This window comes from Primulina tabacum, chromosome 12 (assembly GCF_025594145.1).
Source record: "Primulina tabacum isolate GXHZ01 chromosome 12, ASM2559414v2, whole genome shotgun sequence".
NCBI lineage: Eukaryota > Viridiplantae > Streptophyta > Magnoliopsida > Lamiales > Gesneriaceae > Primulina > Primulina tabacum.
In genome coordinates, this window is record NC_134561.1 from 38,922,812 (window position 1) to 38,936,588 (window position 13,777).

The following is a 13,777-nucleotide window of genomic DNA, read 5'->3' on the forward strand; positions in this document are numbered from 1 at the left end:
AAGGTTGGAGAAGAAAGCAACTGATGAAAGTCACAACAAATATAAATTTTTATTTAAAAATGATGGGACTCAAAATCAAGTTCACAAAAAAAAAAAAATGCCATAAAATTATCACAAAATCATCCTTTACACAAATCACGCGAATTTACAAGCATTTACCGGTTAACCATTATATTATTTATGGACAAAGATAAATTCGTAGATCCAATGAATCTCCATCGCCTCGTTTTTTTTTCTTTTTCCCTGCTCAAGAAGTTGGAAAAAACGGCTCAAGTTGTTGGTAAAAACGGGTCAAGTTGCTACAAGACAATGTTTTACATTTTAACCTTTGATATGACACGAAAAAGTATATGCTTATAGACTTGAAAATAGGCCATGACAGCATTTGGAATCGAAATTGCATCCATTGCACCAAACAATGCCCAACAGTAACCATGCACTAAACTCTTAACACAAGCACAATGCATCACTTTTTACAGAAGTATTGGCTGTATCTGACGCTGTGTAGCAACAAACAAAGAGCTGTATTATTTTCGACTACATTTGGAAACAGAAATACAGAATCCAGAAAATAGCAAGCTAGTGCATGGAAGCTCCCACGTGATTCAATGTTCTTCAAAAACTGTTTCCGGGAGACCAAAAATGAACAAAACGTGTCAAGAAAGCAGGGGTTGCCGTTTCTACTTCGACGTCTCCCAAGAACCATCAGATCTCTGGTAAAAATATCCCAGCACTTGGCCGCTAACATTTTGTCGACTTGCTTCCTGATGATCCAAGACTCCATTCGGAGTTGTGATTATGATATAGCCCCACTGCATGTGGAGAAAAAGATTTCCGGATGGTCAACATATTTCCTTAAAACTCGAGGATCATGATGCAGACATACCTAATACGAGAATCACAAGAGAATGACTTTTATAAAAGATCAGAAGTGAATAGATACAACCAGGGAACTAAAGTTTAATAATTTTGCAAGAATGACATTCTTTAAGGGTTCTAAACTATAATTTTGCGGTTGATAGCTTACATATGAAAATTATACATGATAAATTCACAACAAGAGTCATGTTTTACTCAAGAGCAACCAATAAGAATCGCTAAACTCTGCACAGCGACCTAGACCAGGGCAAAACAAATGGATTCACTGGTATATGATTGAGAGCCATACAGAAAAAAGTTGAGCCTTTTGTTTTTAATGTGAGATCCATAACCCATCATACATCGTATTTAGACCAAACAAATGACAAACTGGGAAAAACATTATCGTCTTTTCTACAACAAAGGTGCTCAAGTAGACAACCTTCCAATTCCAATGTTAGAAACTATCACAAAGGAATGCAATTAGTAATCCAAAAGAAAACAAAAAATGTACTTCCCAACAGTCATTACTTCATTTAATTGCTCATCATAAATGATTCTACCAAATATCGAAACCAGACACAATCAATCTCGAACTCTCCAGCAAAAATCCACTATTTCATCGTTCTTCCATGATGCTAGGGCATGACAAAATCTCATTAATCACAATCACAGACTTAAAATGTGAAGGAAATACACAAACCTGGTGTGTTGGAAGAGCACGGGTTTTGTGTTTCTCGATGTCCTGAAACTTAATGTCTTGTCTATACGTGAGAGCCCGACAATCTTTAACCCTCCCTAAAAGTTCAACAGTTATCCTCCCCACCCTTTGTGGATCATGCACTTGAAAATCTTTAATGTACCCTGTGATTTCAAAATCATCACACTCTTTTGTCCCACTATATTTCTCAAAGCTTCATTTGGATTAAGAACTCAGTGATGGGAAAGTGAAAAAGAAAAGCAGAATCAATAAACACTTCATCATTTCATTTGCCAGTTGGAAATATATAAAAAAAAAAAAGAAAAAAAAAAGATTTCAAGGGCTACTTTAAAACGTACACAATTAAAAAGATTCGAGGAGCAAATACGAATAGTTAATCGTTTCTCAAAATCAAATTCGGTTGGTCTGGCTTCTTTAAAACTCTTATTTTCACTAAAATCCAATCTCAAACACAGCCTCACAAAAAATCTGGAAAAGCACGGACTTTTAGAAACAGTACAAACAACAAATCCAACCCATTTTCTCATCTTATTTTCCAAGTAAACGGCACCAATCAAAATAAAAAAAGAATACATATAGAGTCGCTACTCAATTACAACAGCACACAAGAATAGATACAGGTATACCTCTTTATTTCATGATTTGAAGAAAAGATGCCATGACATCAGAGATGGGGTTGAGCTCAGCAGAAGCGAAACCTCTCTTATCGGGCATTGACGATTGTTCTCAAGGCGTCGTTCAGTATTCTTCTTCCCATTTTTTATTATTAATTAATAAATAAATGAGTGATCGGTCATGGATATGGGATTCTTGGGTACGGAACATTTTATCAAAAAATTCAAATTTGATAAAAATGCAATTGTAAATGATAATAGGATATTTGGATACGGTACGAAGATGAAGATGCTGTGGATGAAAGTCGAATACCGGTTCTGGTATGGGTACCGTAGAATAAATGGAGACGAGAATGAAGGCATAGAATAGTACCTGAATCCGATACCTTTGGTAGACAAAAAGTTTGGGCTTTAGTCACTCTTTGGGCCCTGTTGTTTTGCCCCCACAGTGTTGGGCCGATACAGCCTCATTTCTGTTTCATGGATACTTGTTTTGACATATTTTTTCGAAAAATTTAATTTATTAATTCAATTTTTATATTAATCTTTTGAAAAAATATATTTGTTTTTTTTTTTCCTGAAATTTTTTTTGACTATCGGGTCTGTTTTCATCGTATAGTAATTAGTAATATTAACTTAATGTGTAATGCATTCATTAATACAACTGAGTAATTTTCTTTGATCTTATATCTTTTTTTTGTATGAAAATAATATTTTTTCGTAGTTCAAGTTGAGAAAAATTATCCATAAAATTTATCCGCAAGACGATTTGACAGTAATTTTTGTGATTCAAGTTTATAACATATGATTGTCTGCATATTGTTTATTTTGTTTTGAGAGTGAAAAGGGGACAAAAAAAAGGAAAAAGAAATAGAAAGAAGGATTTGTCTCCAAAAACATTTACACACTGTTGCACAATCAGTATATCGACGCATTGAGGGAGAAAATCTGAATCATCTTCCTTTGTGATAACAATCGGCGTTTGCCGTTTTTCTATGAACGCACTGAGAAATGGTTGAATCTGAATCCGAATCCCCTCTGTTAGCTCTGATCTTTCTCAATTCCTGAAACCTCAATTGCTCTTTTTGATGAACTGGAGATAGGGAGGAAGTGAGATTAGATGTTGCCTTTTTGATATTGTTTTGCTGTTGCTTTTGATTCTTATTTTCGTTTATCGAGGAGAATGAACGGTGGTGATGGTGAAGAGGGGGATTCAGCTGCGTTGGGTCCGCCAGCGCCGCTCGAGTGGAAATTTTCTCAGGTATTTGGCGAGCGGACAGCCGGAGAAGAAGTACAGGAAGGTAGATTTTTTATTGTTGATTCTATTAGTGAGGAAAAGATGTTTGCTTTGGGTTTGGATCTTCTCGTTAGGGTAAAGATTTCTGTAATTTGATCCTTTTTGGGTTTGTTAACTGCTTGATTTTGTAGAATTTCAGTGTGATTGATTGGGGATTAACGTGAGTGATCTGCTTGCCATTGTTTTGATCAATGATACCAAAGGTTAATGGTGTGGGTGTGAAGTGAATAGAGTTCAACGTTAGTCTGATTGTGGGTTTTCACGCGGAATGAACCTGGTTTCTGGCCTAAAGAATGTGTTTTTACTGTGGGTTTTGATTACTTCAAATAGTCTTTGCTATGTCTTTGAACTTGTTTTGTGCATGGTTATTTTGAAAACGATGCAACTTTTATAGCTTGAACTCCAAGCTCTTTTTACGTTGTTGGGGAAGTGAGAGCTGGTCTCTTTGCGCACTCCATGCAGTGACCGAACCAAAGTTGGAGGTCATTCCAAGACTTTGCTGCTGTTGTTTGTAGGTCTACTGATTTATGACGTGGTGCTGGGTGTAATGTTTTTGGCCAACTTTTGGCTGTGTCTGTTGCTTGGACTGGAGCTTCCAGCTTATACTTTTTGTTGTTTTTGGCCCTGGTATGAATAACCTGTCACAATGTGTTCTATTGCTTCCAAATTCTTCTTTGGGTTGAAAGGGTTCAGGACTTCATGATGCCCAAACGCACTGATCTGACCTATTTTGAGATTTAAAATTATGCTGTTATTTTGTTATGCCTTAACAGGGCCATTCAAAACATGCTTGTATGGTGTCATTTAAAATGAAACAAAAATGATGTCTGTTATAATTTTGTTTCCATTTTTTCTCGTTTGTTCATTTGTCGACTTTCGTCGCTTAAGTTAATTGGCATGTGATTTAATTTGCTATCACATTATATGCTGTTCACTGTACACCTTGTGTCGGTTCAAATTAGCAAACTGGTTCATGTAGAGGGGGTGTTGGCTAGGAGAAGGGCAAGAAAACTTGTGATCTGTTATGTTGTAGGGTCATTCTAAAATGGACCGAGATCACCATGTTTGGTTTTTCATTATCTGTCTCTTGCAAAAAAATAAAAAGGAAAAAAAATCTCGCAATCTGCACATGGTAAGAATTGGACTCTGTTGTCTTTTGCAAAACATTCAGATTGTGACATGTGCATGCTGAAGCAGGTGACGGTCTTGTCGTAAATTTTTATGCTTTGTAGGTAATTGGACTTCAACTGTTAGAAAGGCTGAAGTTTGAAATTTACTTCTTGAGTGGATGCTTCTATTGTGTGCTTTTTTAACCTGAAATTACTTGAAATGCTATTTATTAGAGACATGGTAAGGACCAAGTATTCTGCAAATTCAAGAAGTTCAATTGCAATAAGCTTCTGGGCCAAATTTTTACCCTCAATACGCAAAATATTTTTCTAATTATTTACTTATTCATAGATTTTGTTATTTTATGTACCTTACAATTCCCCATTTAGTAAAAGGTTTATGGTTACGTTGCCCTTATTTTAAGACTCCGTGTCTCTTCTTTGGTAGATAAGAAGATTGACAGCAGCGGTTTTGTATGAATGTTTTTTTCTTAATGTTTCCTGAATCATGTTTTAGTGGTTGTCCGTGTTATAAGTTAATCGGAACTGCCGACTAAGAAATTTAGGGTGCAACTCAAAACTGTAGTTTTGTTTTGAATTCTTTTCATGGCAGTTGACATCATATCCGCAATTGAATTTGACAAAACTGGTGATCATCTGGCTACTGGTGACCGCGGTGGAAGGGTGGTCTTATTTGAAAGGACTGATGTGAGAGAGGTAAGGTCAACATCTGATGGTTTTATTTAATTGTGGACATGTTCATCTTTTGAAAAATTATCTTCTATTAACAAGTTTAAATTGCAGCATGGGGAAAATCGTAGAGATTTAGAGATGATGGACTATCCAACTAGACATCCGGAGTTTCGTTACAAAACTGAATTTCAGAGCCATGAACCAGAGGTATTTATTAAAATTCCAACTCGTGTCAAATTTTTGTTACCTGGGGTCTACCTTCGAATTCAATCATTTTTCCAAATGCACAGGCCTTGATTTAACAGAGAGGTTTCCGTTTTCAATTGGACAAATGCTTAAAGGCATCTATTGCTTTCACTGTTTTTACTTCCTTTTCCGTGAGGGAAAAATTGGTTAAAAGTTTGAATTGTAATAACATGGCGTGAAAATCTTTTTACTTCAGTTTGATTATCTCAAGAGTTTGGAAATTGAGGAGAAAATCAACAAGATTCAATGGTGTCAGACAGCTAATGGTGCACTCTTTCTCCTTTCCACGAATGACAAAACTATTAAGTTTTGGAAGGTTAGATATAGAATTTTTCCTTTTTGTTAATTATTATTTTTTTGTTTAGGTATAATATGTTAGAATAGTTAATAATTTGCGGTTGTTTATTGTAGTAATTATGTATTCATACTTGTGCTCATCTTATTCGCATTCTGGATTTGTTTTTCTCATATTGTAATTGATTTTGAATGCTGTCTTTAATTTTCCTTCAATGTACTTTTAGGAGTCAAGATAAGATAAGACATCGATTAATACAACCTTTTCGCATTACTAAATTACTTTTGCCCATTCCAGAATTTTTTACTCTGCATACACTGATTGATTCCATTCCCATTTCCTTTTTTTCTCGGGAATGACTTGTTATGACCAGACAGCATTAAATGCGGTTCATTTTATTTAATACATGTGTACCAATATGAGATAGAATTTATTATTCATCAAACTTTACATGCAATCTAAATAAAATAAGCTGCAAAGTTTTTTTGTTTGACATAAATAGCCTACAAAACCTGCTATGACTTGACATTTAAAGCGGAAAATGTCCCTGGATACAAAACTAAATATACATGAGCACTCCTGTGCACACTTTTGGTACAAATTCCCCGAAATATCTTGACAAGAAAGAAAGAAATTCGTTCTATCAAAAAGTGCCTTTAATTTTCAATTTGAAAAATTGCCTAGTGGTTGTTTGAAACAGGTTCAAGAAAAGAAGATCAAGAAAATATCTGATATGAATGTTCACCCATCTAAACCAGCTGGAAATAGTACTGTTGCAAGCTCCAGTGTTTCTTGGAATTCTAAATTGCATCTGGCAAATGGTGGCAGTCCAGATCAATTTTATAACTACTTGAGCAATGACTTGTCCTTTCCACCTGGGGGTATCCCCTCACTTCGATTACCAGTGGTACACACACTTAACTTAGCTACACTACTATTTGTGGTATAAATAATTCTGTGCGATGTGCTATCTTTTTTATGTGTTTGGTCGAAAATTGGTTGTTAGGTTTTAATAAATGAAAGCTATTTTGATTTGTTGTCCGTTCTAGTCCATTTCGAACGTATAAAATCCATTTTGTCCACTGAATGATTTAACTTGCCTGGGTATATGTCTCATAACATTTATGGCTTCCTCATAACTGTTGAATTCTAAGCTGTGGTGCCTAATGATGACATCATTAGGATTAATTGCTCAACTCTCAATCTTAAAATTATCGTAGGCATTCCCTCAAAAATAATTTATGTGCATCACACAATTCGCTATTTTCTCGCTCACTTTGTTTCTTGTGACACTTGATTGTACAATCTATAGGTCACATGCAGTGAGACAGGTCTTGTTGCGAGATGTAGGAGAGTATATGCCCATGCCCATGATTACCATATCAATTCTATATCAAATAACAGGTAAAGATCCAAAATTTGTCTCATCTTAGTTCTTACTATGCCTGCATATATGTGGGACAGCTAGAATTAAAAAAACAAAAAGATGGCATAGTTAGGTTCTCATCTTTGGTGAGAACTTTAATTATGGTAATAAGACTTGGGGATGATGACAGTTTATCCAGAGGGCAAGGAATATTGTAGAAATTGTGTTCCCAAGTATTTGCCTCGAATTACGAAAATAGAAAATAGAACTGTGTGGATGTCATTGTTTTGTGGTCATTCAATGCCCATGCACCTTTCCTTACTGGGGCACTTCTACTGTTGTGACTTCATGAAAGGCTGATTGCTGTTGACATGTTAGCAACGAAAAATATTCACTAGGTTTTGGCACGATGACATATTGTTGATTTTCGTTTGTCTGATTTCATGATTAATTCATATTTGAAATGCTTTGCAGCGATGGTGAAACATTTATATCAGCTGATGATCTAAGAATAAATCTTTGGAACCTGGAAATAAGTAATCAAAGTTTCAACATTGTTGATGTGAAGCCCACAAATATGGAGGATCTGACTGGTGTGTCTTTGTGCTATCTTCTTTTGTTGCAACCACAATTTATATGTAATAATTGATGAACAAAACTAATATAAAGCTGAAATAGACCCAGAGATAAACTCTGTAAAAGAGGAAGACTCCTCTTCCCTAGCCTAGGCTAGTATTTTCTCGAACAACAAAATAACATAATGATCCCTAATTTACCTCCCCTCATGTTGTATTCCCTTTCTCCATATCTAAATTCTTCAAAGGGCTTGGGCTTGGGCTTGGGTTTGCATCACTTGAACTGCATTGTTTTAGGGCCCTGGGCCCACCATAGTAAAATCCATAATAATATTCATTTCCGTAACATCTTTCTTCATGTATCTTTTTCCACATTTTAAATAATGACTTATTGCATAAGATTTTGTGACATTTCCTCTAAGTTCTTGATGACTGTCGTGATAAATGTTAAGTGACATACAGACTCGAAAAGAGGTCATATCAAGAGGCTTAAAGCTATTATAATTCTTGCACTATAATATGTGATATGCCTCTCTTACAATTTAACTTAACGTCTGGGAGCTTCCTTTTTGGGAAAAAGGTTGAAAGAACAAGTAATGGGGTAATCTTCTATTCACTTATTTTTGTTTCTTTTGCAGAGGTGATAACTTCAGCTGAATTTCATCCTTCTCACTGCAACATGTTAGCGTATAGTAGTTCTAAGGGATCAATTCGTCTCGTTGATCTGCGGCAATCTGCCCTGTGCGATTCACATTCTAAAATGTAAGTGATGGGTTGCATTTTAAGTCTTCTGATAAATGATTTTGGACCTTATCTGCTTTTTAATAAAAACTCGATAACTTTTCCTAAGAAGTTGAATGCTAATTGTGGGAAATTCTAAGTACTTTGCAAGGACAGTGTTTTTGTGCTCTGATTTCTTGCGCTTTCTTTGGTGAGATATTAATGTTCATTCATAAACAGATTCGAGGAACAGGAAGCACCTGGTTCAAGATCATTTTTCACTGAGATAATTGCTTCGATTTCAGATATTAAGTTCGCGAATGATGGAAGATATATTCTTAGTCGCGATTACATGACCCTTAAGGTTTTGTTTTCTGTAGTTATTTTTGCACTTCTATCATTATTGGTTGTTAATATTCTAATTGACCAACATGTTCGCTGTTTATTAACTTTTTTGTTACTTACAGCTAATTTAGCTGATGTCAGTGATTGCCTTTAGGCGCAGTTTGCTCAGTAAAGAATGCAGGCTGGATAAAATTTAGTTTCTATGACTATCTTAATGTTAGAAAAATTTATTTGTTATCATGAATAAGTGGTTTGAAATAAATATTTAACAAAAACTATTGATCTCAGATTAACGTGTCCATATTTTATCTGAAAATTGAAAACTCAGAGCTCAAGTTTGGCACTGGAAATTGGATATGATATTGTAATTCAATTATGCTCTTCATTGACTGGCTGTAGAAACCACTTAAATGCATTGCTCGTAAGCTAACTTGTTTCTATATTTTTTTGAGTTTCCGTGGATATCACATTTCTATTTTCAATATTTATCGTGGTCTCAGTTTTGTTTTTCACTGATTGAATATAAATTGGTTTCAGTTGTGGGATATTAACATGGATTCTGGCCCAATTACAACTTTCCAGGTTCATGAGCATTTAAGACCAAAGGTGAGTTGCCTTGCTCCTGGACCATTTTGCCCGAAGCGTTTTTGTGACCTTTGAGCTGATAAAATGTTGCTATTTTAATAATGTCCAGCTCTGTGACTTGTATGAAAATGACTCCATTTTTGATAAATTTGAATGCTGCCTGAGTGGTGATGGTCGCCGAGTGGCTACTGGTTCTTACAAGTAGGTTCCAAGTTTGTGCTCCATTTTATCATACTGTCATTTGCATGTATGTCTCTCTATCAAAATGTGACAAAATACTTGGTATGATTCAGCAATCTGTTCCGCGTGTTTGGCTGTGCTTCGGGCAGTACTGAAGCCACTTCCCTAGAAGCAAGCAAAAACCCAATGAGGTACTACTACCAGTTTTAAGTTTTGATTTGTCGGGCCAACTCTAGTCTCAGTTCTCATTTTTACTTGTTACGGACGACTCTCTTTCAGAAGGCAGGTGCAGAACCCTTCAAGGCCTGCCAGATCCTTGAGCAGTAGCATCACTCGTGTCGTCAGAAGAGGTATAATTCCCATTCCCATCTCCTCATCTACTTGGTTTTCGTGTCCATGCAACATAATCTCAACTGACAATAATGTTGTGCTCTATGTTGCAGGTGCAGAAAGTTCGGGAGTTGATACAAATGGGAATTCATTTGACTCCACTACAAAACTACTCCACCTTGCGTGGCACCCATCTGAAAACTCAATCGCTTGTGCTGCTGCAAATAGCTTGTACATGTATTATGCATAAAAAAAAAAAAAGAAAAAGAAAACTCGATTCCTGAACACCGGTTAACAATTTTAGGCTAACTCATCTGAAGATGCCTCTTTCATCAAATAGAAGAGAAGGTCGATCACTTTCTCAAGCCTCTGTAATCCGTGCTTGGAATGCTGTGTTTCATAAGCTACCATGACAAATTTCAAAACAGATCTGCATGTCTGTGTTGTTACCTGAGCAAGACAACTGTATTCCCTTCACCTTCCGTTGTTTTACCCTCAACATTTCTTCTATTTATTTTTTCTTCACCTCTCATCAAAGTGTCGCGTTTGGTCGGGTCGAGTCGGGTCTGTTCGTATCTTGTAGAATTCTGGAATCTAAGTTGGTCTTATAATTTGCTCCCCTAGTAAATGTTAGTTTTAGTTGCAATACTTCTGGAAATTCATTAAATTTAATTGTAGCATAACGCTTGTACTTGTTCCTTCTGTAGGATGGTCTTTGTTCACCTAAAGTTTCTCGTTCGATATTTCTTTCTTTTGTAAAAGTATTAAACTTTTGTCTTTATTTAATTTTTCTTAAAGGTGATTTTTTTAAGGACAAATTTTGGTTTCGAATCCGAGAAAGCCGTATTCTACAATTTTTTATTAATAAAATGTGGAAAGAGGAGTTTTTGAAATAAAAAATGGTAGAGACAAATGTTGCTTCTACTATATTAAATAGACGACGCATACATTTAACTTTATTCCAATAATTCAGAGAGGGAGCATCAATATTATATTATGAGTAGGTTTTTTGTGATACGGTCTCACGAATTTTTATCTGTGAGATGGGTCAATCCTACCGATATTCACAATAAAAAGTAATACTCTTAGCATAAAAAGTAATATTTTTTCTTGGATGACCCAAATAAGAGATCTGTCTCACAAAATACGACCCGTGAAACCGTCTCATACAAGCTTTTACATATTATATTATACACTATGCTTTATACTGGGCTCCTCAAAATCTAAATTATTTTATGTCTTTGCTATATGATTAACCTTAAAGGCAACAATTATTATTAAACACTGAATATTTATTTATTTTAGTAACTATTTTTTATTAAATATGAGTAAGTCTTTTGTACATTTATATTTTACACGATAAGATAATATTTTTTTATGGATATGATCGGACAAGATATATACAAGAACTCATGTAATATTCCTTATCAGATTTTTTTAAAAAAGAAAAAAAAAAAAACCACCTTACATTACACCTGACCGTTGGATGAAGCTAATCCAGCGGCTGATTTGAACAATAATTTAAAAATTATACAACAATTTTGAACGAAGTAATATTCCACTGGAATCTGATTGTTACATGACGCAGCCCACCTGGATTCCCTTCCAACCCTATAAATACCCCTACCCGCTACGCTATGAATCTCCATGCGTATCAAATCCTACGTATTTACATAGAAAAGGAAAATCTTTTCTCTGTCGAACGATGGCCGGAATCGTGGTGGTTTTCGACTTCGACAAGACGATCATCGAGACCGACAGCGATAATTGGGTGGTGGACGAACTTGGCGCCACCGATTTGTTCGATCAGCTTCTACCCACCATGCCTTGGAATTCACTCATGGTACGTATGTATACATACGTACGTATGTGTTAGGTTTCAACTTTTTTTACTGGGTATATATATATATATATATTAATTAATCATGGAGAGGCTGGATGCATATATTCTTATATCTCTCTTTTTTTATTTTACAAAATACAGGATTGGATGATGATAGAACTTAACGCACGAGGAAAAACCATTGAAGATATCAAACAAGTGCTGAGGACGGTTCCAATACATCCTAGGATCGTCCCTGCAATCAAAACTGCTCATGCTTTAGGGTATGTATTTATGATAATATGATTCTTATGATACATGCATACTGATCTATATATATATTAAATACAGTCATCAAAAGTTTCCGAGTTCTGATTTATGTTTTGGTAAATTATTAGGTGTGATCTGACTTCTGAGGATAGTGAGTGATGCGAACAACTTTTTCGTCGAGACGATTCTTGATCACCTCGGAATAAAGGATTGCTTCTCTGAGATCAACACGAACCCGAGCCACCGGGACAATGAAGGGAGGTTGAGGATTTCTCCGTACGTTGATTTCAAGTCGTCTCTCCATGGTTGCAATTATCCTTGCCCTCCAAACATGTGCAAGGTATATATATATATGGTATATCTATGCACGCCTCTTTGAGTATATTTATTATTTGAACCTGTACTGAATCTGATCTTGCGTTTGTTTAATAACGAAAGGGTATGATTATCGAAACGATCAAATGCTCTGTAGCCAAAGAAGGGAAGAAAAGGATGATATATCTTGGTGACGGGATCGGCGATTTCTGCCCGAGTTTGAAGCTGGAGGAAGGGGTCTTTATGATGCCAAGAAAGAATTTCCCGGCGTGGGATTTGATACGCGAAAATCAGGGACGCGTCAAAGCAGAAATCCATGAATGGGTGGATGGAGGAGAGCTAAAAAGTATTCTATTAAAACTTATAGCAAAAATCAGGATTCAAGAATCTTTGATGGTGGGCAGTAAGTTCGGCAGAATTCCAATGGCAGCACATGAGAGCAGCCCCCATGTTCTTTGAGTTCATCAATAGATATGGTTCAATAATTTGGTTACTGATTAAACTGGTTTCACCTTTTTTTCCCCTTTTCCTTGTTTGTGTATCTGTGTGGGGCAAGAAAACACATGTACTTATTCGACATTTAGCAAGTTAAGATATATTTTGTATTTGAAAGCCTCAGATTAGCAGCTTTGGTTTGATTCTGAAGTCATGGTGAGCTTCATTAAGAATATATAGGTTTGGCAATCCAAGAGGAATGATATATTTATGAATATCTCTTTAGTATTTTGTTGGGAAAAGAAGTGTTATTCGATCTCATATATTACATTTCTTACTTTTCATTGTTAACAAGTGTTTCGATCAGATTTTACATTCAATAAAGTTACTAACACGAATCAGACTACGATATCTGAAAATACTTGATTACTTGTCTCAAAAGATCGGCTAACATTCAAGAAACGAGTCCAAATATTCGGACAACTTGATTCTTTACCTTGAACAGTTGCTTCCTGGAGCAATCTGATGTTGCCCTGCCTCCCAAAACTTGCAACAGCCAAGTTTCCCACATCCAGCTGGGAGATGGCACGACAAACTGTCACCAAGGCTTCGATGGCGGCACCTCCACCATGGCCATGCGTAGTATCTTATCTTTCCTGTAATGGCTGGCAAAGTATGGAATCACCTAAAAATTCAAATATGAGATGGATTCAATCATTCAACATCGAACACAGTTTGAAATCAGATCCCCTAGCTTGGAGCCTGCTAATCGTTACAAAATAACATCAAGAGCGAAGTCTAGCCAGAGGTTGAATAGTATTATTAATTCAACAGTGACTTTTGTGAGCAAATCTTTGAAATGCCCGAGCAGGAAGCCACTTTTCCATCCTCTGTAGCTCTTAATTAACTGAAAAATCTCATTCACTAAAAGCTCCGTTTCTTTAGGCCTGCAACTTAATTTCCTCCATTGTTATAGCTCCGTTACTCGCCAGAAGATGGTG

At 35.9% G+C, this 13,777-nt stretch overlaps 2 protein-coding genes and 1 pseudogene across 2 annotated transcripts; 2 read left to right on the forward strand and 1 right to left on the reverse strand.

Moving 5' to 3' along the window:
• Window positions 1-374: 374 nt before the first annotated feature.
• On the reverse strand, window positions 375-2,570 carry LOC142521408 (small ribosomal subunit protein uS8my-like; annotated as a pseudogene).
• Window positions 2,571-3,045: 475 nt separating this feature from the next.
• Window positions 3,046-10,662, forward strand: LOC142521407 (serine/threonine protein phosphatase 2A 55 kDa regulatory subunit B beta isoform-like). The gene is made up of 14 exons (XM_075624611.1): window positions 3,046-3,494; window positions 5,213-5,316; window positions 5,404-5,499; window positions 5,735-5,854; window positions 6,534-6,740; window positions 7,146-7,237; window positions 7,674-7,792; window positions 8,413-8,536; window positions 8,735-8,858; window positions 9,377-9,445; window positions 9,534-9,625; window positions 9,718-9,795; window positions 9,884-9,954; window positions 10,048-10,662. Exons 1-14 carry the CDS (start codon window positions 3,377-3,379, stop codon window positions 10,182-10,184), a joined length of 1,551 nt encoding a protein of 516 aa, XP_075480726.1. The 5' UTR covers window positions 3,046-3,376; the 3' UTR covers window positions 10,185-10,662.
• An 866-nt stretch (window positions 10,663-11,528) lies between these two features.
• LOC142520980 (inorganic pyrophosphatase 2-like) lies at window positions 11,529-12,291 on the forward strand. The gene is made up of 3 exons (XM_075624149.1): window positions 11,529-11,777; window positions 11,919-12,040; window positions 12,155-12,291. Exons 1-3 carry the CDS (start codon window positions 11,640-11,642, stop codon window positions 12,183-12,185), a joined length of 291 nt encoding a protein of 96 aa, XP_075480264.1. The 5' UTR covers window positions 11,529-11,639; the 3' UTR covers window positions 12,186-12,291.
• Window positions 12,292-13,777: the final 1,486 nt, after the last annotated feature.